The sequence below is a fragment of the Oncorhynchus mykiss genome, chromosome 16, assembly GCF_013265735.2.
Source record: "Oncorhynchus mykiss isolate Arlee chromosome 16, USDA_OmykA_1.1, whole genome shotgun sequence".
Lineage (NCBI taxonomy): Eukaryota > Metazoa > Chordata > Actinopteri > Salmoniformes > Salmonidae > Oncorhynchus > Oncorhynchus mykiss.
In genome coordinates this window covers 30,112,742-30,137,154 of record NC_048580.1, presented here as the reverse complement: position 1 = coordinate 30,137,154, position 24,413 = coordinate 30,112,742, and the positions used below count along the sequence as shown (strand labels likewise).

General features: G+C 41.7%; 1 protein-coding gene across 2 annotated transcripts in view; it reads left to right on the top strand.

The window, feature by feature from the left end:
- The window catches only part of LOC110492868 (cadherin-23), a 588,267-nt gene that overhangs the window by 406,718 nt on the left and 157,136 nt on the right, over positions 1-24,413 (top strand). The window contains exons 30-34 of one of the 2 annotated variants that reach the window (XM_036946709.1): positions 1,715-1,850; positions 2,211-2,599; positions 2,886-2,987; positions 3,394-3,543; positions 3,657-3,785. In XM_036946709.1, the coding sequence (XP_036802604.1) occupies positions 1,715-1,850; positions 2,211-2,599; positions 2,886-2,987; positions 3,394-3,543; positions 3,657-3,785 (906 nt within the window). Of the gene's footprint in view, positions 1-1,714; positions 1,851-2,210; positions 2,600-2,885; positions 2,988-3,153; positions 3,194-3,393; positions 3,544-3,656; positions 3,786-24,413 lie in introns of those variants that run through there. The other variant, XM_021567341.2, reaches the window with a different exon arrangement.

Here is a 24,413-nt window from a genome sequence, read left to right as displayed (position 1 = left end):
TACCCAAGACTAATTTTACCTATTGGAAAAATACCTACTGTGTAAATACTGCAATGTGGTTTGGATTGAATTGAGCCTCTAATTTTCCTTTTCACGGTGATTAATGCCGTTTTTTGCACCCCATGGGGGATTCAAATTTACACCGCAAGTGGCAATCGATGTCAGGAATTCAGCGCCTTATCACTGTGAACTAACTGTCTAGAGCTGTATTTGCTCGTGATCCATGTAAGTGTATTATTAGAGCATGCCTGCAAACTTCTGGTAAGTATAATTTAGTGATAAAGTTTTGGGATCAGGTGCAACAATGTTTTCCACCCCCATAATTAATATTTATTAATAAAAATGTACTGGGTGGGAGGGGCAGTTAAATCTCAAAACAAAATGCACCCCTCTCCCCAAAGTAGAAAATATTTTCACATGACCCTTCTCTTGCACTGTAAAATAAATGTAACCTCCCCCCCCTCATAGAATTAACTCAAAATTAACTCAAAATGTTTAAGACCACAAATAACAATAACTGTAGCGACCTTGTGTTTATAAACTTGGATATTGACTTTGCCACTACAGCATGCTATTGTGGCACATTCAATGCCACGCAGGGCTGCGGGTCAGAACGTTGAGGGTTTGCCGACCACCAAAGACGAGTTCGCTCTCCCTGCCTGTTTTATTACTTTGTGATCAGAGCCGGCTGGAGACAATGATCAGCTTGGGGGAAATCAGATATTCTACAGCCAGCGTCATCAATACATAAAGGGATGTCGGCCAAATGAGACACAATGTATTTGGTACAAATCATTCCCTAAGTTCTCGACCTCAGCTGAATCAGCTGTTGAACAAGTTGAGGAGACTAAATTACTTGGTGTTACCTTAGATTGTAAACTGTCATGGTCAAAACATTTTGATTCAATGGTTGTAATGACAAGGAGAGATCAGTCTGTAATAAAGAGATGCCCTTCTTTTTTGACACCGCTGTCCACAAAGCAAGTCGTGCTGGCTCTAGTTTTATCTTAAGGTATCTTGATTATATATATCATATATGGTCAAGTGCTGCATATGAAGACCTAGTTAAGCTGAAGCTGGCCCAGAACAGAGCCGCACATCTTGCTCTTCATTGTAATCAGAGGCCTAATATTAATACTATGCATGCCAGTCTCTCTTGGCTAAGAGTTGACCCTCTTAAAACAATTCCATATGTTAGCTTAGTAGAAACCCAGCCCCCGGCCCTTAGGTCTTTTTAAGGGCACTTGATTTAATATAACAGGCTTTTAAAATTCAATATTGGTGCTCAATTTCGTCTTAAAATATCAACGGGATGCAAAAGGCACTCATTTTGTGTAACAATAAAAGTGACCAAGGCAAGATGAGGAGCTCTGTACGGGTGAGGCGGGGAGAGGGAGGATATAAATATAGGGAATAGCGATAGAGGGCAGGGGAGTGGGGACATGGCAGAACATAGAAGATGAGACTGTAAGGGTCATACATAGGGCATGAAAAAGGAGAGAATGTGAGGCAGGATTTAGAAAATAACAGAGGAGAAGGTAGTGTATTGGGAGAGAAGAGGGTGTGGGACAGGACATACAGTATAGTGCTAGGGTAGAGTCTTTTGCAAAAGGGAAAGGGCTGTAGTGGGCAGTAAGGAGGACACCTGTGAGCATCTTGTGAGCAGTTGTCCAGCTACCTCTCTGACTCCCAGTGTCTCTGTCTCCCACTACAGGTGATAGTGTATGTGGAGGATGCCAATGACGAGGCACCAGTGTTCACCCAGCAGCAGTACAACCGCCTGGGTCTGAGGGAGACCGCTGGTATTGGCACCTCTGTCATCGTAGTACGAGCTACAGACCCCGACACTGGTGAGTGTTGTAGTGTAACACGATGTACTATAGTACCCATAACCCTCTGTACAAGCTGGTTTTATTGATAATATATGCATTATAATGTACACTGTATATTGATAAGGAAACGGAACAACAATATGTTAGCTTTATTTACTAAAATAAAACAGAATATTCTGTACAGAGCATTATGGGTACTGTAGTACATAGATCGGTATGTGTAGCAATGCATGACTACATACTTAAAAAAATGTTTTTACATGTATCTTTTTTTGTCTTCTCTCTCTTGTTTTGCCTCCCTTTGCCCAACCTCCTTCCCTCTATGATTTTCCCTGTCTCTCCCACTCCTCCCCTCTATCCTGCCATTCCTTCATCCAGGTGACGGCGGGGCGGTGGCCTACGCTCTGGACTCCGGCTCCGACCGTAAGTTTGATGTGGATGTGAGCACGGGCCTGGTGACCACTGTAGACTATCTAGACTACGAGACCAAGACCAGCTACCTGATGAACGTGTCGGCTACCGACCAGGCGCCACCGTTCCACCGTGGCTTCTGCATGGTCTATGTGACCTTACTTAATGAGCTGGACGAGGCGGTGGCGTTCTTCTCTGCGGGCTACGAGGTGTCACTCCTGGAGAACATTGCCACAGGAACGGAGGTGGTGCAGGTGCAGGCACAGTCGGCGGACAACCTCAACCAGCTGTCGTATCGCTTTGACCCGGACACATCGCCAGCCGCCCTTGCCCTCTTCAAGATCGACAGTATCACGGTGAGTCGGTGGACAGCCTGGGGTGTAACACCGTATTAGCATGTCTCACTCTTATTGGACAGTTGGGTTAAGGTCAATTCCATCCAGGAAGTAAAAAGCAAATCCAATTAGGATTTTCCCTTGAAAATATTCTTCTTGAATTGACATGGAATTTAAACCCAACCCTGTTGGATAATATACACTGCTCAGCATATATATTTAAAACTAGGATAAATCAGGTTGTTTGTTAATTTGTTTTACTCCTTTCTCCCTCTCTTGCTCTCTCCTTCTCCCTGTCCATCCCCAGGGCCGTATCACAGTCACAGGGCTGCTGGACAGGGAGAAGGGGGACCTCTACACCCTGACTGTAGTGGCTGACGATGGGGGACCCAAAAAAGACTCCACTGTGGTATGGCAGTCGCTTCTTTTTTTCTTAATTTCTTTTTCTTATTATTTGGACAGTAGTTGCTTTCAATTCCCGGTTGTCAGGTCTCATCTGTTTTCAATAATAAACCGCGACACGATGTTGTTATCTGTTTTGTTGTAGAAATGGTCAGTTAATGACAATCTGTATTTTCACCTCGTTACTGCTATCTCATGGGGAAATTGCAGAAGGTAGGTGTTGCTTAGGATTACTGTTTTAATTCAAAGTTTGAAATCAAAGCTTAATGAAGTGTATGTATATGTCACAAAAGTATTTTTCTATTATTTTTCAAAAGCATACCATGTAAATCAAATTCAATTCAAAGTTTTGTAGCATCTTGGCCCTCTTGTCAATGCCAATCCCTCATTGGCTTTGTCTATACATGTGACAGGTGTCAATCACCATACAGGATGAGAATGACAACAGTCCAGAGTTTGATATCACATCTGATTCATTGGTGGAGATTCCAGAGAACACACCCATCGGGAAGAGAGTGGCTGTGGTGCTTGGGCGTGACAAAGATGCCGGAAAAAATGGACTGGTGAGGAGAGAGAGAGAGAAGAGAAGAGAGAGAGAGAGGGAGAAGCTCTTCACCTGCTCTCCCTGCTGTCTTTCAACTCACTCCATCCCCTCCTCTTTGTCTCGCTCTCTAAGGTGTACTTCAGGCTGGTGGCAGGGAACATGCAGGATGTGTTTGAGATCCGGACAGTGAATCACACCTATGGAGAGATCTACGTCAACTCCCCTCTGGACCGAGAGTCTGTTGACCGCTACCTGCTCAAGGTTAGACACCTGGGTCAGATTCTATAACCATGTTTCCAAAGTCATACCATTTTTAAAAAAATCATGACAGCTCTGATGGAAACAGGCATTTCGGTACAATTTTGTAAATGCCGACAGATCATTTGTTCATTTGACGTGATCTTTTTGTGTTGGTAAAATTAATTATGCGAGAAATGCCGATGGAAATGCCTTTATGAGCAAATATTGATATGTTAGTCATCATATCACAAGAACCTTGGAGTCACGTGATGATATGGTGTGTGGTCCTCCCACTACGACTCTGGAAACCATGCAGTTTATTAGGCTACAGATTAAACCAATTACGATGACCTTCACAGGGTGGTGAAAGTGCATGGTGATCTTGATCATCTTTTCCGATAAATATTGAGGGTCTTATTCTGGTGACATGATGATCGATGCTTGATTACCATTTGACAAATACAAATATTCTTGCTCTTATCCATAATAATCTCATGTAGACTAGCCTACCCGCACAACCAGCACAGGCACTCCAGATTGAATTTAACTAGGCAAATTGGTTAAGAACAAATTCTTATTTACAAGGACAGCCCACTCCTTCCTCCCCATCAGGGTTTTGAAACCCGGTCTCCAATGAGCCCTGCCCACATGACACAGGGATTCTTTCGCTAAATAGCCCAGTACTGTACTGCCGACCGTCACATTGTACAGCGCCATATTTTCCGTTCCATCGTAACAGAAACCCAGAGAGTTTTTCTTGGAAGAGAAACACCATAATATTAATCAAATTAATTAAGCAAGTACCAGTCAAAAGTTCGGACACAACTACTCATTCCAGGGTTTCTCTTTGTTTTTACTATTTTATATATTGTAGAATAATAGTGAAGACATCATAACTATGAAATAACACATATGGAATCAGTTCTTATTTAGAAGGACAGCCTACTCCTTCCTCTCCATCTGGGAATTGAACCCCAGTCTCCCACGTGCCCGAATTCTGTAGTACAGACATGGCCTGCTCTCCCTCATGTAAGGAATTAGGCACTTTCGCATGTTTACTACAGTATGTATTGTAGGCTATGTTTACTTGTTGGACTACACAATAGCCTAAAAACAAACGCAGGTGGCTTATAGTACTGTATTTTGTCATCAGCATCTTTATGCTTTCGTAATGACAAATAATATTTAAAAATGCAGATGTTGATTTAGTTATGGATCGATAACGAATTACTATGGGAATAAATATAACTGATTTACAGAAATATTGGAACAAAGTTGTCTAATGAAGTCAAACAATTTACAATCCTTTTATGCTGTAGCCTATGACCGTCACGTTGTACAGAGCCATACTTTCCGTTCCATCCTAATGGAAACCCTGAGTATTTCGCTTTTCATGGAATAGAAACACCAGAATATTTATCAAATGAATTAAGCCAAATTTCTTAAAATCAATCCCATATACTGTGTTATTTCAAAAAATGTTTGAAATTCTCTGGTAATGCCAATATGGAAGACTATCAAATAGGCTTCTCAAAGATGCCCTCTGGTGGTCAAACTAGCACTAACTCCCATTAACAGAAAAAATGTCTGACAATTAGATAATGTGACACAGAATGCTGCATCAGCCTCAAGGTGTGCTGCAGTATGATGCAACTTTTAAAGGAGCATCCACTGTACCTGTACTGTAACTGCTAGCTGTTGACTAGAGCACACGTGTCAAGACCAGAGAAGGCATATTTGCTATTCAGCGCAACACTTTTTATGACAAAACTATCGGTAGAGTTGAAAATACAATGGAAACACATTGAAATACATGTATTCAGTGCATGATAACTTAAGCGGAAAAAGTACATTTTGTGTGCACTACGCATTTATCCACCAGTGGTGTTTCCAAAAAATGTAGTTTCACTTAAGTTTTCATGTCTTTATGCAGATTCTACAAAATTTGCATGACAATCTGTCGCCAATTAGATGGAAACCTAGCTATGAAGGCACAAGGTAGCAAAACATTATGTAGTGGAAAATGAAATGATAGCTTCTTATTAGACAACTTGAGATTGTCCCTTCCTGTTTGAGTCTATTTTCTTCCATTTCGTGCCTAATAAACGCTACCCCTTACTGTTAAAATGCCACATTCTGGCTTCTCATATCACAATTAAATGTGCTCAAGCTACATAGGATGAATATCAAATATTATTATACAGCATGTCAGCACATGAGCATGTTTTCATTTTGAAATGAATGTTTTGCCGGTGGGTGTGCATCCATACGTTGTGTACACATAACATACAGTAATCCCATTGCAGTGTACTGTATATCCATATGTTTATTAATACAAACATTGTTTTAAGCTGAAAAATATAGGAAATTCAAAGCTAATTTGACCTACGCAATAACATTGTTTTTCAGCATACGCAGCTTAGATACCTTCTAGAGGACAGTATGTTTATTGATCTACTGTACTTCAACAACAGATGTACTCACATTGGATTGGTTGATTAGGATTCCAAACTTCTCTCAAACCGCTTTATGCTCTTAGAGTAGATTTATCCCATTAACCTGTTATGGCTGCAATCCTGATATCGGGATCGATATGACAACTACCAGTGAAAATAGAGGGCGCCAAATTCAAACCACAGAAATCTCATAATTACAATTCCTAAAACATACATGTCTTATATCATTTTAAAGCTATTCTCGTTGTTAATCCCACCAAAGTGTACAATTTCCAATAGGCTTTTCAGCGAAAGCACTACAAAAGATTATGTTAGGTCTCCACCAAACCACAATAAGCACAGCCATTTTCCAGCAAAATATAGCATTCACAAAAAGCATAAATAAAGATAAAATGAATCACTAACCTTGAATTATCTTCATCAGATGACACTCATAGGACTTCATGTTACACAATACATGCATGTTTTGTTTGATAAAGTTCATATTTACATTTAAATCTGAGTTTACATTGGCTATTTAGATTCACTAGTTCCAAAAACATCAAGTGATTTTGCATAGCCACATCGTTTCAACAGAAATACCCATCATAAATGTAGATGATAATACAAGTTATACACATGGAATTATGCATATACCTCTCCTCAATGCAACCGCTGTGTCAGATTTTTTTTTAAGTTCACAGAAAAAGCAACCCATGCAATAATCTGAGACGGCACTCAGAACAGTAGCCAAATTAGCCTCCATGTTGGAGTCAACAGAAACCAGAAATTACATAAATGTTTCCTTACCTTTGATGAACTTCATCAGAATGCAGTCCTATAAATCCCAGGTCCACAATAAATGCTTGATTTGTTTGAAATGTCCAAAAGTTCCATAACAGTCAGTATAAACATGTAAAACAATATACTGAATCAATCTTTAGAATGTTGTTTACACATATCTTGAATAACGTTCCAACCGGAGAATTAGAATGACTTCAGATGAGCGATGGAACGCAGGTCCTTCATCTGTGAACGCGCCTGGTGAAAACATAGTCCACTCATGGCTGTGGTGACTATTTCCTGTGTCAATCGACCTCCCTTCACATTAGTCATCAGACAAAGTTTTATTGACTGCTGACATCTAGTGGAAGGCGTAGGAAATGAAAACTTATCCATATCTCACTGTAATTTCAATGAGACAGGAAGTGGAATTTCTCAGGTTTTTGCCTGCTATATGAGTTCTGTTATACTCACATACATAATTCAAACAGTTTTAGAAACTTCAGAGTATGTTCTATCCAATACTAATGATAATATGCTAATATTAGCAACTATGACTGAGGAGCAGGCCGTTTGATATGGGACCTTTCATCCAAGCTACTTTTCATCCAAGCTACTTTTTATGGCTAATGTACTTGGTAATGTAAACTTATTTTTGATGTAAGACACACATGCAATCTGGGAATCTTGACATATACCCATTGGTTCTTGAAGGGGCAATCTAGACTTCAAAACAATAACAAACCCAACACTGTGCCACTCTTTCAGTAAAAAGCTGAGGAACATGGGTAATGAAATGTAACCACCTCAAATTCACCAATAGAGCTACGGATACAAAAAATTCAATTTTAACCATATTCAGAGGCTAAACAGTGTTTGTTTGTTTAAAATTAATGAATTGTACAAACAATTGAGTAGAACAAGCATACAGTGCCTTTGGAAAGTAAAGTGGATTGCGAAAGTATTCACCCCCTTGGCATTTTTCCTATTTTGTTGCCTTACAACCTGGAATTAAAATAAATATTTTTGGGGGTTTGAATCATTTGATTTACACAACATGCCTACCACTTTGAAGATGCAAAATCGTTTTCTTGTGAAACAAACAAGAACTAAGACAAAAAAACAGAAACCTTGAGAGTGCAAAACTATAGGCCCCACCCCAAAGTCAATACTTTGTAGACCCACCCTTTGCAGCAATTACAGCTGCAAGTATCTTGGGGTATGTCTCTTTAAGCTTGGCACATCTAGTCACTGGGATTTTTGCCCATCCTTCAAGACAAAACTGCTCCAACTCCTTCAAGTTGGATGGGTTCAGCTGGTGTACAGCACTCTTTAAGTCATACCAGAGATTCTCAATTTGATTGAGGAATGGGCTTTGACTAGGCCATTCAAAGACATTTAAATGTTTCCCCTTAAAACATGCGAGTGTTGCTTTAGCAGTATGCTTAGGGTCATTGTCCTGCTGGAAGGTGAACCTCCGTCCCAGTCTCAAATCTCTGGAAGACTGAAACAGGTATCCCTCAAGAATTTCCCTGTATTTAACGCCATCCATCATTTCTTCAATTCTGACCAGTTTCCCAGTGCCTGCAAATGAAAAATATTCCCACAGGATGATGCTGCCACCACCATACTTCACTGTGGGGATGGTGTTCTAGGGAGATGTGAGACGTTGGGTTTGCGCCAGACATAGCATTTTCCTTGATGGCCAAAAAGCTCAATTTTAGTCTCATCTCACCAGAGTACCTTCTTCCATATGTTTGGGGAGTCTCCCGCATGCCTTTTGTCGAACACCAATCGTGTTTGCTTGTTTATTTCTTTAAGCAATGGCTTTTTTCTGGCCACTCTTCAGTAAAGCCCAGCTCTGTGGAGTGTAGTACGGCTTAGAATGGTTCTGTGGACAGATACTCCAATCCCCACTGTGGCGCTTTGCAGCTCCTTCGGGGTTATCTTTGGTCTCTTTGTTGCCTCTCTGATTAATGCTCTCCTTGCCTGGTCCGTGAGATTTGGTGGGCGGCCCTCTCTTGGCAGGTCTGTTGTGGTGCCATATTCTTTCCATATTTTAATCATGGATTTAATGGTGCTCAGTAGGATGTTCAAAGTTTCTGATATTTTTTTATAACCCAACCCTGATCTGTACTTTTCCACAACTTTGTCCCTGACCTGTTTGGAGCACTCCTTGGTCTTCATGGTGCCGCTTGCTTGGTGGTTCCCCTTGCTTGGTGGTGCCCCTTGCTTAGTGGTGTTGCTGACTCTTCAGCCTTTCAGAACAGGTGTATATATACTGAGATCATGTGACAGATCATGTGACACTTAGATTGCACACAGGTGGACTTTATTTTACATATGCATATGCACCCACCACTTTTCTGTTTTTTTAGGGGGGGGATTTTTTGAAACAGGTATTTTTTTAAATTTCACTTCACCAATTTTTACTATTTTGTGTATGTCCATTAAATTATATCCAAATAAAAATCAATTTAAATTACAGGTTGTAATTCAACAAAATAGGAAAAACTCCAAGGAGGATTAATTATTTTGCGAGACACCAATCAGACCCCTTTACTTTTTTTCACATTTTGTTAGGTGACAGCCTTATTCTAAAATTGATAACATGTTTTTTCCCCTCATCAATCTACACAGAATACCTTATAATGACAAAGCAAAAACAGGTTGTTAGAAATGTTTGCTAATTTATATAAGATATAAATGAAATATCACATTCGTATTACTTTTCAGGCCCTTTACTCAGTACTTTCTTGAAGCACCTTTGGCAGCAATTACATTCTCAAGTCTTCTTGGGTATGACGCTACAAGCTTGGCACTCTCTATATTTGGGGAGTTTCTCCCATTCTTCTCTGCATATCCTCTCAAGCTCTGTTTGGTTTGGTGGCGAGCGTTGCTTCACAGCTATTTTCAGGTCTCTCCAGAGATGTTCAATCAGGATAAAGTCCAGGCTCTGGCTGGGCCACTCAATGACATTCAGAGACTTGTCCCGATGCCACTGTTGCGTTGTCTTGGCAGTGTGCTTAGGGTCATTGTCCTTTTGGAAGGTGAACCTTCGCCCCAGTCTGAGTTCCCGAGAACTCTGGAACAGGTTTCATCAAGGATCTCTCTGTACTTCGCTCCGTTCATCTTTGGCTTGATCCTGACTAATCTCCCAGTCCCTTACACTTAAAAACACCCCCACAGGATGATGCTAGCACCACTGTGCTTCACCGTACGAATGGTGCCATGTTTACTCCAGATGTGACGCTTGGCAATCTTGGTTTCATCAGACCAGAGAATCTTGTTTCTCATGGTCTGAGAGTCTTTAGCTGCCTTTTGGCAAACTCCATGCAGGCTGTTTTACTGAGGAGTGGCTTCCATCTAGCCACTCTACCATAAAGGCCTGATTTGTGGAGTGCTGCAGAGATGGTTGTCCTTCTGGAAGGTTCTCCCATCTCCACAGAGAAACTCTAGAGCTCTGTCAGAGTGACCATCGGGTTCTTGGTCACCTCCCTGACCAAGGCCCTTCTCCCCCAATTGCTCAGTTTGGCCGTGCAGCCAGCACGTAGGAATAGTCTTGGTGGTGCCAAACTTCTTGCATTTAAGAATGATGGAGGCTGCTGTGTTCTTTGGGACCTTCAAATGCTGCAAAACATTTTTGGTATACCTTCGCCAGATCTGTGCCTCAACACAATTCTGTCTCCGAGCTCAACGGAAAATTCCTTCGACTTCATGGCTTGGTTCTTTCTCTGACATGCACTGTCAATTGTTGGACCTTATCTTGACAGGTGTGTGCCTACCCAAATCATGTCCAATCAATTGGATTTACCACAGGTGGACTCTAATCAAGTTGTAGAAACATCTCAATGATGATCAATGGAAACAGGATGCACATGAGCCCAAATTCGAGTCTCATAACAAAGGGTCTGAATACTTATGTAAAAGATTTATGTTTTTTTATTTGTAATACATTTGAAAAATATTCTAAAAACCTGTTTTCACTTCGTGATTATGGGGTATTGTGTGTAGACTTCTGAGGATTGAAAATTATTTAATACATTTTAGATTAAGGCTGTAACGTAACAAAATGTGGAAAAATTCAAGGGGTCTGAATACTCACTGTATATTTTGGATTTATTTTGCATTTATTATATACAGTGCCTTACGAAAGTATTCGGCCCCCTTGAACTTTGCGACCTTTTGCCACATTTCAGGCTTCAAACATAAAGATATAAAACTGTATTTTTTTGTGAAGAATCAACAACAAGTGGGACACAATCATGAAGTGGAACGACATTTATTGGATATTTCAAACGTTTTTAACAAATCAAAAACTGAAAAATTGGGCGTGCAAAATTATTCAGCCCCTTTACTTTCAGTGTAGCAAACTCTCTCCAAAGGTTCAGTGAGGATCTCTGAATGATCCAATGTTGACCTAAATGACTAATGATGATAAATACAATCCACCTGTGTGTAATCAAGTCTCCGTATAAATGCACCTGCACTGTGATAGTCTCAGAGGTCCGTCAAAAGCGCAGATAGCATCATGAAGAACAAGGAACACACCAGGCAGGTCCGAGATACTGTTGTGAAGAAGTTTAAAGCCGGATTTGGATACAAAAATATTTCCCAAGCTTTAAACATCCCAAGGAGCACTGTGCAAGCGATAATATTGAAATGGAAGGAGTATCAGACCACTGCAAATCTACCAAGACCTGGCCGTCCCTCTAAACTTTCAGCTCATACAAGGAGAAGACTGATCAGAGATGCAGCCAAGAGGCCCATGATCACTATGGATGAACTGCAGAGATCTACAGCTGAGGTGGGAGACTCTGTCCATAGGATAACAATCAGTCGTATATTGCACAAATCTGGCCTTTATGGAAGAGTGGCAAGAAGAAAGCCATTTCTTAAAGATATCCATAAAAAGTGTTGTTTAAAGTTTGCCACAAGCCACCTGGGAAACACACCAAACATGTGGAAGAAGGTGCTCTGGTCAGATGAAACCAAAATTGAACTTTCTGGCAACAATGCAAAACGTTATGTTTGGCGTAAAAGCAACACAGCTGAACACACCATCCCCACTGTCAAACATGGTGGTGGCAGCATCATGGTTTGGGCCTGCTTTTCTTCAGCAGGGACAGGGAAGATGGTTAAAATTGATGGGAAGATGGATGGAGCCAAATACAGGACCATTCTGGAAGAAAACCTGATGGAGTCTGCAAAAGACCTGAGACTGGGACGGAGATTTGTCTTCCAACAAGACAATGATCCAAAACATAAAGCAAAATCTACAATGGAATGGTTCAAAAATAAACATATCCAGGTGTTAGAATGGCCAAGTCAAAGTCCAGACCTGAATCCAATCGAGAATCTGTGGAAAGAACTGAAAACTGCTGTTCACAAATGCTCTCCATCCAACCTCACTGAGCTCGAGCTGTTTTGCAAGGAGGAATGGGAAAAAATGTCAGTCTCTCGATGTGCAAAACTGATAGAGACATACCCCAAGCGACTTACAGCTGTAATCGCAGCAAAAGGTGGCGCTACAAAGTATTAACTTAAGGGGGCTGAATAATTTTGCACGCCCAATTTTTCAGTTTTTGATTTGTTAAAAAAGTTTGAAATATCCAATAAATGTCGTTCCACTTCATGATTGTGTCCCACTTGTTGTTGATTCTTCACAAAAAAAATACAGTTTTATATCTTTATGTTTGAAGCCTGAAATGTGGCAAAAGGTCGCAAAGTTCAAGGGGGCCGAATACTTTCGCAAGGCACTGTATACACATACAAAAGTTTTATAACACCCACTCAAAGGTTTTTTCGATATTTTTACTATTTTCTACATTGTAGCTGGTTGAGAGAATGCCACAAGAGTGTGCAAAGCTGTCATCAAGGCAAAGGGTGGCTATTTGAAGAATCTCAAATATAACATATATTAGGGTTTGTTACTACCTGATTCCATACAGTATGTGTTATTTAATTGTTTTGATGTCTTCACTATTATTCTACAATGTAGAAAATAGTCAAATTATAAGAAAAGCCCTTGAATGAGAATAGTTTTTTCACGCTTTTTATGGAAACGGAGGGGGCACAAGTTTGAACTGTGGGACCCCATTTAGCCCTCTCGTGGAGCCGGGTACGCATCCAGATTGTTACTACCAATATTACAATCAATGTTTTGTGTAGTCTGCTGTTTTTCTCCAAATAAAATAGAGATGGGTGAAATCTATTGCCGGCGGCATGTGATAGGCTACAGCTGCGGGAAGCAACTGACTTTGGCATTCACACCTATGTGAAGATAGCCACAATAATGGAATTTGCAGTTCTCCTTCAAAATAAAGGTTCCCCATTGAAAGTGAAGCAAACAAATACAAATAGTGGAATCATGCCATATTTGGACTAGATAATGCTAAACAAGGTTGGAATGTTGTTGTATAAATTAAACAAAAGACAAAAATTGGTTCAATTTACACAAAAAAAGAAAATAGCTGTTCAAATTTTAGCAGCATAGCTCATATTAGGGAGCTTAGTTCCCTCCTGTACCTCTCCATTAATGTGATCAAGGAGGGTTGAGCATGCCCCCATTCTCATTGATGGGGATGTAGGGGAGCAGGTTGAAAGCTTTAAGTTCCTCAGTGTCCACATCACCAACAAACTATCATGGTCCAAACATACCAAGGCAGTCGTGAAGAAGGCACAACAATGCTTATTCCCCCTCAGGAGTGAAAGGATTTGACATGGGTCCCCAGATCCTCAAAAAGTACTACAGCTGCAGCATCGAGAGTATCCTGTCCATGTTGCATCACCGCCTTGTATGGCAACTGCTCGGGCCTCCGCCCACAAGGCGCTACAGAGGGTAGTGCGTACAGCCCAGTACATCACTGGGACCAAGCTTCCTGCCATCCAGGACCTCGATACCAGGCGGTGTCAGAGGAAGACCTTCAAATTTCCAAAGACTCCAGCCACCCTAGTCATAGATTTTTCTCTCTGCTACCACACTGCAAGCAGCACCGGAGTGACAAGTCTAGGTCCAAAAGGCTTCTTAACAGCTTCTATCCCCAGGCCATAAGATTGCTGAACAGCTAATCAAATGGCTACCCTGACTATTTGCGCTGCTTCTGCTCCTCGCTGTTTATTATCTATACATAGTCACTTTACCCCTACCTACATGTACATATTACCTCAATTACCTTGACTAACCTGTACCCCCCTCACATTGACTCGGTACCGGTACCCCCTGTATAGAGCCTCATTATAGTTTCTCTTTTATTTTTTACTTTAGTTTATTTAGTAAATATTCTCTTATTTTCCTTAAAACTGCATTGTTGGTTAAGGGCTTGTAAGTAAGCATTTTACGGGATGCAATCAGAACAACAGCTTTCAGTTGTGATAGCATAATGCAAAAGGGTTTTCTAATGATCAATTCACCTTTTAAAATGATAAACTTGGATTAGCAAACACAACGTGCCATTGGAACACAGGAGTGATGGTTGCTGATTATAGCCCTCTACGCCTATGTAGACATTCCATTAAGAAATTTGCCATTTCCAGCTACAATAGTCATGACCCCAAACTTTTGAACAGTAGTGTACATACAGCGGAGAACTATGCTCATGGAAATGTGAATTCTTTGCACATAGATGGCCGCTCATTTGAAATAATTGCAGTGTACATATTTATGTTTGTATGTCTTTGCTGTCTTTCCATTGAAAACACTTGATCCGTCTGGGGAGTAGTCGATAGAAAGTCTTTGGTTTGTGTCGTGCAAATTTCCTCTATTTACCAACTCATGAGAGCAAACCACACACAAGTCGGAGTTAGTTATCACAAAGTCCATTTTTAATTATATGAGCTCTATCACAACCCTGTGACTCTCAGATCAATTCAGTGTCTATCAATGAATTCTCTGCGAGTCCCTTACACATTGCAGCTGAGATCCTTTAATAGCAAAAAACACACATAGTCAGACAGCATACACATAATAAATGGTTCAGCTTTGTCTCCTAAACTATGTTATTTTCTCAAACTCAGAACCATAAACCAATCCTCCATATCAACAGGCATATATCAAATCCATCCTATCTTGACAAGATCACAGAGACACACTGACTGGCACACAGACAGTGTGTAGCCAAGAGATACACGCTTGACCTCTCCCCTCTCTCCGGCCCAAGCAACTTAGTCTTGACATAGAACAGATACTGCAACCCCGCCACAGTATTATACAAACATAACATTCTGATGAGAAGTAACTTACAAACATATGATGAATATAACACATCTTACCTATGTTACCAATAAATTATGATTATTCCCCAACATTTGTCCCCCAGAGAACAAAGTATTTTTTAGTTGTAGCTCTGTTACATGGATATGTCAGATGTACCAATGGTCGTTTGATATGGAAAAGTCCTTTAGATTGGATCTTTCAGAGTGCCACCCGGTGGTTCTCGGTAATAACTTCAACAGCTACAGACAGAATATTTCTGTGTAGTCTTTATCTTCTTAACTCAAGAACATTTCAGTGTTTCAATGTGTATTAACCATTCATGACGTCCGGGTCACACCATTTGACTGCTTGGTCTCTAGTTTTAAATAATTTCTCAGCCATGTAGCCACCGCTTCACGCTGTATGGGTCTAATGTAAATTCTGTCACGATTCATTTTTATGCATTCTGGGAAAAAGTGGCGTTCCCTCCTTTTTGTCGTAATGTCTGTGTTCACGTGGAAGTGGCCACTGACTTGGTTAAGACAGTTAGAAGGCTAACATCACATTACATCTTCTCAAAAATAGTTTAATATTTAATCATACAAGTTTCACAACATCTAGATGTGAATCTGATTACTAGGAAATATACAGTGGGGCAAAAAAGTATTTAGTCAGCCACCAATTGTGCAAGTTCTCCCACTTAAAAAGATGAGAGAGGCATGTAATTTTCAAACAGAAGGATGAAAAAAAATCCGGAAAATCACATTGTAGGATTTTTTATGAATTTATTTGCAAATTATGGTGGAAAATAAGTATTTGGTCACCTTCAAACAAACAAGATTTCTGGCTTTAAGAGGCTCCTCTGTCCTCCACTCGTTACCTGTATTAATGGCACCTGTTTGAACTTGTTATCAGTATAAAAGACACCTGTCCACAACCTCAAACAGTCACACTCCAAACTCCACTATGGCCAAGACCAAAGAGCTGTCAAAGGACACCAGAAACAAAATTGTAGACCTGAATCTGCAATAGGTAAGCAGCTTGGTTTGAAGAAATCAACTTTGGGAGCAATTATTAGGAAATGGAAGACATAAAAGACCACTGATAATCTCGCCTGATCTGGGGCTCCATGCAAAATCTCACCCCGTGGGGTCAAAATGATCACAAGAACGGTGAGCAAAAATCCCAGAACCACACGGGAGGACCTAGTGAATGACCTGCAGAGAGCTGGGACCAAAGTAACGAAGCCTACCATCAGTAAAACACTACGCTGCCAGGGACTCAAATCCTGCAGTGCCAGACGTGTCCCCCTGCTTAAGCCAATTCAAGTTTGAGTTTGTATTGTCTTTTTGCGTCCCTAATGGATTTACGGAGCTCGTACCTGCTTGCCTTGAACGGGTCACACGCCGCCGAGTCATCGGGGTTCCAGGGTTTTGGTTGGGGTATGTCCAAATCAAATCAAATCAAATCAAATCAAATCAAATTTTATTTGTCACATACACATGGTTAGCAGATGTTAATGCGAGTGTAGCGAAATGCTTGTGCTTCTAGTTCCGACAATGCAGTAATAACAAGTAATCTAACTAACAATTCCAAAACTACTGTCTTGTACACAGTGTAAGGGGATAAAGAATATGTACATAAGGATATATGAATGAGTGATGGTACAGAGCAGCATAGGCAAGATACAGTAGATGGTATCGGGTACAGTATGTACAAATGAGATGAGTATGTAAACAAAGTGGCATAGTATAGTATAAAGTGGCTAGTGATACATGTATTACATAAGGATACCGTCGATGATATAGAGTACAGTATATACGTATGCATATGAGATGAATAATGTAGGGTAAGTAACATTTATATAAGGTAGCATTGTTTAAAGTGGCTAGTGATATATTTACATCATTTCCCATCAATTCCCATTATTAAAGTGGCTGGAGTTGAGTCAGTGTCAGTGTGTTGGCAGCAGCCACTCAGTGTTAGTGGTGGCTGTTTAACAGTCTGATGGCCTTGAGATAGAAGCTGTTTTTCAGTCTCTCGGTCCCAGCTTTGATGCACCTGTACTGACCTCGCCTTCTGGATGATAGCGGGGTGAACAGGCAGTGGCTCGGGTGGTTGATGTCCTTGATGATCTTTATGGCCTTCCTGTGACATCGGGTGGTGTAGGTGTCCTGGAGGGCAGGTAGTTTGCCCCCGGTGATGCGTTGTGCAGACCTCACTACCCTCTGGAGAGCCTTACGGTTGAGGGCGGTGCAGTTGCCATACCAGGCGGTGATACAGCCCGCCAGGATGCTCTCGATTGTGCATCTGTAGAAGTTTGTGAGTGCTTTTGGTGACAAGCCGAATTTCTTCAGCCTCCTGAGGTTGAAGAGGCGCTGCTGCGCCTTCTTCACGATGCTGTCTGTGTGAGTGGACCAATTCAGTTTGTCTGTGATGTGTATGCCGAGGAACTTAAAACTTGCTACCCTCTCCACTACTGTTCCATCGATGTGGATAGGGGGGTGTTCCCTCTGCTGTTTCCTGAAGTCCACAATCATCTCCTTAGTTTTGTTGACGTTGAGTGTGAGGTTGTTTTCCTGACACCACACTCCGAGGGCCCTCACCTCCTCCCTGTAGGCCGTCTCATCGTTGTTGGTAATCAAGCCTACCACTGTTGTGTCGTCCGCAAACTTGATGATTAAGTTGGAGGCGTGCGTGGCCACGCAGTCGTGGGTGAACAGGGAGTACAGGAGAGGGCTCAGAACGCAACCTTGTGGGGCCCCAGTGTTGAGGATCAGCGGGGAGGAGATGTTGTTGCCTACCCTCACCACCTGGGGGCGGCCCGTCAGGAAGTCCAGTACCCAGTTGCACAGGGCGGGGTCGAGACCCAGGGTCTCGAGCTTGATGACGAGCTTGGAGGGTACTATGGTGTTGAATGCCGAGCTGTAGTCGATGAACAGCATTCTCACATAGGTATTCCTCTTGTCCAGATGGGTTAGGGCAGTGTGCAGTGTGGTTGAGATTGCATCGTCTGTGGACCTATTTGGGCGGTAAGCAAATTGGAGTGGGTCTAGGGTGTCAGGTAGGGTGGAGGTGATATGGTCCTTGACTAGTCTCTCAAAGCACTTCATGATGACGGATGTGAGTGCTACGGGGCGGTAGTCATTTAGCTCAGTTACCTTAGCTTTCTTGGGAACAGGAACAATGGTGGCCCTCTTGAAGCATGTGGGAACAGCAGACTGGTATAGGGATTGATTGAATATGTCCATAAACACACCGGCCAGCTGGTCTGCGCATGCTCTGAGGGCGCGGCTGGGGATGCCATCTGGGCCTGCAGCCTTGCGAGGGTTAACACGTTTAAATGTCTTACTCACCTCGGCTGCAGTGAAGGAGAGACCGCATGTTTTCGTTGCAGGCCGTGTCAGTGGCACTGTATTGTCCTCAAAGCGGGCAAAAAAGTTATTTAGTCTGCCTGGGAGCAAGACATCCTGGTCCGTGACTGGGCTGGGTTTCTTCCTGTAGTCCGTGATTGACTGTAGACCCTGCCACATGCCTCTTGTGTCTGAGCCGTTGAATTGAGATTCTACTTTGTCTCTGTACTGGCGCTTAGCTTGTTTGATAGCCTTGCGGAGGGAATAGCTGCACTGTTTGTATTCGGTCATGTTACCAGACACCTTGCCCTGATTAAAAGCAGTGGTTCGCGCTTTCAGTTTCACACGAATGCTGCCATCAATCCACGGTTTCTGGTTAGGGAATGTTTTAATCGTTGCTATGGGAACGACATCTTCAACGCACGTTCTAATGAACTCGCACACCGAATCAGCGTATTCGTCAATGTTGTTATCTGACGCAATACGAAACATCTCCCAGTCCACGTGATGGAAGCAGTCTTGGAGTGTGGAGTCAGCTTGGTCGGACCAGCGTTGGACAGACCTCAGCGTGGGAGCCTCTCGTTTTAGTTTCTGTCTGTAGGCAGGGATCAACAAAATGGAGTCGTGGTCAGCTTTTCCGAAAGGGGGGCGGGGCAGGGCCTTATATGCGTCGCGGAAGTTAGAGTAACAATGGTCCAAGGTCTTTCCTCCCCTGGTTGCGCAATCGATATGCTGATAAAATTTGGGGAGTCTTGTTTTCAGATTAGCCTTGTTAAAATCCCCAGCTACAATGAATGCAGCCTCCGGATAAATTGTTTCCAGTTTGCAGAGAGTTAAATAAAGTTTGTTCAGAGCCATCGATGTGTCTGCTTGGGGGGGGATATATACGGCTGTGATTATAATCAAAGAGAATTCTCTTGGTAGATAATGCGGTCTACATTTGATTGTGAGGAATTCTAAATCAGGTGAACAGAAGGATTTGAGTTCCTGTATGTTTCTTTCATCGCACCATGTCACGTTAGTCATAAGGCATACGCCCCCGCCCCTCTTTTTACCAGAAAGATATTTTTTCCTGTCTGCGCGATGCGTGGAGAAACCTGTTGGCTGCACCGCTTCGGATAGCGTCTCTCCAGTAAGCCACGTTTCCGTGAAGCAAAGAACGTTACAGTCTCTGATGTCCCTCTGGAATGCTACCCTTGCTCGAATTTCATCAACCTTGTTGTCAAGAGACTGGACATTGGCAAGAAGAATGCTAGGGAGTGGTGCGCGCTGTGCCCGTCTCCGGAGTCTGACCAGAAGACCGCCTCGTTTCCCTCTCTTTCGGAGTCGTTTTTTTGGGTCGCTGCATAGGATCCACTCCGTTGTCCTGTTTGTAAGGCAGAACACAGGATCCGCGTCGCGAAAAACATATTCTTGGTCGTACTGATGGTGAGTTGATGCTGATCTTATATTCAGTAGTTCTTCTCGACTGTATGTAATGAAACCTAAGATGACCTGGGGTACTAATGTAAGAAATAACACGTAAAAAAACAAAAAACTGCATAGTTTCCTAGGAACGCGAAGCGAGGCGGCCATCTCTGTCGGCGCCGGAAGTCCAGATTGTCATTGAGGGTAAAACGTCACCAACACATTTCTTAATGAAGCCTGTGACTGACAATGTATAGTCCTCAATGTTGCTAGATGAGTGCTGGTTGGGTGGATTTAAAAAAATATTCCAATCAGTATTCCTAAACAGTCATACAGCATTGAGTCTGCCTCCTCTGTCCAGCGCCTTACTAATCTTCTTTGTTGGTAACTTGCTGATTGTAGGCGGGGAGTAGGAACAAAAAGATGTGATCTGATTGGCCGAAGTGTGAGAGGGGAATGGCTTTGTGTATACATAGTCGATCATCTTTGTGGGGAAAGATTCATGTTGGTGATTACTTGGAGAAAATGTGTTTTAGACGGGCTTGGTTAACCTTTCTAGGGCAGGCGTTCTGCACGCGGAACCCCTCGACAACATTCCGCTGAAAAGGCAGCGCATGAAATTCAAAAATATTTTTTAGAAATATGTAACTTTCACACATTAAGTCCAATACAGCAAATGAAAGATAAACATCTTGTTAATCTACTCATGTCCGATTTCAAAAATGCTTTACAGCGAAAGCACAACATATGATTATGTTAGGTCATAGACAAGTCAAAATAACACACAGCCATTTTTCCAGCCAAAGATAGGAGTCTCAAAAAGCAGAAATATAGATAAAATGAATCCCTAACCTTTGATGATCTTCATCAGATGACACTCATAGGACATCATGTTACACAATACATGTATGTTTTGTTAGATAATGTGCATATTGATATCCAACAATCTCAGTTTACATTGGCGCCTTTTGGCCGGCAATGTTTTGATTCCAAAACATCCAGTGATTTTGCAGAAATACTCATAATAAATATTGATAAAAGATAAAACTGTTATTCACAGAATTAAAGATAGATGTCTCCTTAACTTTTTATGGCTGCAGGAGCAGTATTGAGTAGTTTGGATGAAAAGGTGCCCATTGTAAACGGCCAGCTCCTTAGTCTCAGTTGCTAATATATGCATATTATTATTAGTATTGGATAGAAAACACTCTAACGTTTCCAAAACTGTCAAAATATTGTCTGTGAGTATAACAGAACTGATATTGCAGGCGAAACCCTGAGGAAAATCAAAACAGAAAGTGGCTTCTATTTTGAATGTTCCATGTTCCATAGCCTCCCTTTGCTCCATTTAAAGGGACTAGATTATTTTTCCTATCGCTTCCTGAAGGTGTCAAAAGTTTTCAGACATAGTTTCATGCTTTTATTTTGAAAAATGAGCCAGAACGATAACATCGCGTCAAGTGGTCACATGGGTTTTGCCCGCGCAACAGAGTATGGATAGGTATTGCTTTTCCCTCTCCTACTGTGAAAGACATTTGCGGTTGATATATTAGCGATTATATATTTTAAAAACAACCTGAGGATTGATTATAAAAAACGTTTGACATGTTTCTGTAGACTTTATGGAAACTATTTGGAATTTGTCTGCGTTGTCGTGATCACTCTTTCCTGTGGATTTCTGAACATAACGCGACAAACAAACGGAGGTATTTTGGATCTAAAAATAATCTTTATGGAACAAAAGGAACATTTGTTGTGTAACTGGGAGTCTCGTGAGTGAAAACATCCGAAGATCATCAAAGGTAAACAAATAATTTGATTGCTTTTCTGATTTTCGTGACCGAGCTACCTGATGCTAAGTGTACTTAATGTTTTATCGTGCAATTGATAAACTTTCGCTGTAAAGCATCATTTCAAAAACTGACACGACAGGTGGATTAACAAAAGGCTAAACTGTGTTTTCCTACATTGCACTTGTCATTTCATGAATATAAATATTTATAGTAATATTGTATGTGCAGCCATAACAAGTTAATGCAACCGCTGTGTCAGATTTAAAAAAACTGTACGGAAAAAGCATAATCTGAGAACGGCGCTCAGAGCCCAATCCAGCCAGAGAAATATCCGCCATTTTGGAGTCAACAGAAGTTAGAAATAACACTATAAATTTTCACTTATCTTTGATGATCTTCATCAGAAGGCACTCCCAGGATTTCCAGTTCGACAATAAATTACTGATTTGTTCCATAAAGTTCCATAAAGTCCATCATTTATGTCCAAATAGCCACTTGTTGTTAGCGTGTTCAGCCCAGTAATCCATCTTCATGAGGTGCAGGCACTTCATCCAGACAAAAACTCAAAAAGTTCCATTACAGTCCTTTAGAAACATGTCAAACGATGTATGGAATCAATCTTTAGGATGTTTTTAACATAAAACATTAATAACGTTCCAACCGGAGAATTCCTATATCTGAAGAGAAGCACTGGAACGAGAGGTAACTCTGTCGGGAGCGCACGTCATGAGACCAAGGCACTATGCCAGACCACTGACTCAGGTCAGGAGCCCCTCCTTTATAGTAGAATCCTCATTCAAGTTTCTAAAGACGGTTGACATCTAGTGGAAGCCGTAGGAAGTGCAACTTGACGCCATAGACACTGTATATTTGGTAGGCCAAGCTTTGAGAAACTACAAACCTCAGATGTCCCACTTCCTGGTTGGATTTTTGTCAGGTTTTCGCCTGCCATATGAGTTCATAGACATCATTCAAACAGTTTTAGAAACTTCAGCGTGTTTTCTATCCAATACTACTAATAATATGCATATATTAGCATCTGGGACAGAGTAGGAGGCAGTTCACTCTGGGCACGCTATTTATCCAAAAGTGAAAATGCTGCCTCCTATCCCAAAAGAGTTAAAGTCACCCGGGACAATAAAAACTGCTTCCGGGCAAGAAGATTCTTGTACAAATCCTTGAGTGCCCCTTGGTGTTTGCTTGTGGCGGTATGTACACAGCTGTGATAATAACACACATGAATTATATCGGCATATAGTGGGGAGGCTCATGGTACTCACCTCCTTCCATAGACTTACACAGTAATTATAACAACTTCTGGAGGACATCCTCCAGCCTATCAGAGCTCTTGCAGCATAACAGATGCTTGGCAAAGACACAACATTCCCTACATAAGGGACTCTTGTGGCAGCAAATGGACGGTCACTTACTAGACATCTGCGGGTGCTATTTAAATAGGCCGATGGCCTCAGGCCACCCCCCAAGGCCTGGTCTTCTGGGAAGTCAAAAAATAATGTTTCCAGGACACTCAGTTTTTGAGATATATATATGTAAACTTTTTTCTGCTGTACCGGAAATTCCACCAGATGGCAACTGACTGTATATGGCAAATAAACATTTCATAACCAAATGGACATGGCCGTTTTTAGTAAACGGAACAGACTTCAAAGACGAATCATACATTTCATGATGCTAAAACATATTTTTTTGCTAAAACAAGTTTTATTTTGTTATAGATCCAGTTGAGGCGCGTTAAGGCGGGTTTTTGTGATTTTCTGTACTCACACACACACAACCAAGATGGAGTGACACAGTGTGGGGCTTACAGACACACAGAGTCTGCAATAGTTACCGCCGTTCGAACCATCAAAGAACCATCAGACCTAGAACTCTGAAACTTTATATACCTGTTCTAAAGCTTATGTCGGGAGTGCACAATGAGTTATGTGGCTCTAAAAGGTTGAGAAACAGGCCGAGAAACAGCCTCGTCCATTTGCAATATCTTCAATTCATTTTTAACTTCTCAAAAATGATAACATTTAGAAAAGTCCAAGAATCACAAGACTAGGTGTGAAACCGCCTCAGCCCATAGAGACGGAACCTACAAGTTTCTGTCCGAAAGCTCTTTCAGGGACCCCATAGCAACGCTGGAAATAGTGCATTTTCAGCACTAATTAACATCGCTGCTCGGGCCAAAACTCGGGTTTCGGGGTCGCCTCAGCTAGGCCTACACATAATGTAAGAACTGGACCCACAGCTAGAACGTAACTGCGTGTTTTAACAGAAGGCGCTGTGAATTTAGGGCCGGCTCTGAAATCTATGATTGTTGGCTTCTAAACGAGTTGGACAAAGTGGATTTGGTATCAGTATGTACAAGTATCTGTTTGGTGTCAGTATGATATATTATTGACTGATGGATGGCTGACTTAATGGCTGACTATCCATTTCCAATAAGTTTAAATAGTGACTTACCATCACCAAGTGGACAGGCTGAAATCAACACTCAAAGTGTTGGCAAATGGCATCACCGTAGACCCTAGGTCGTGCCGAGTTTAACGAGTAGCCCCACTTGACCGTAGCTTGCTAGGTCTGACCGCAGCGACCGTGCAAATAGTATCAATCTGTCATCAATGACAATCCATCAGGCCACTATTATGATTACCTGTGTTCATTTTAAGCTTCCT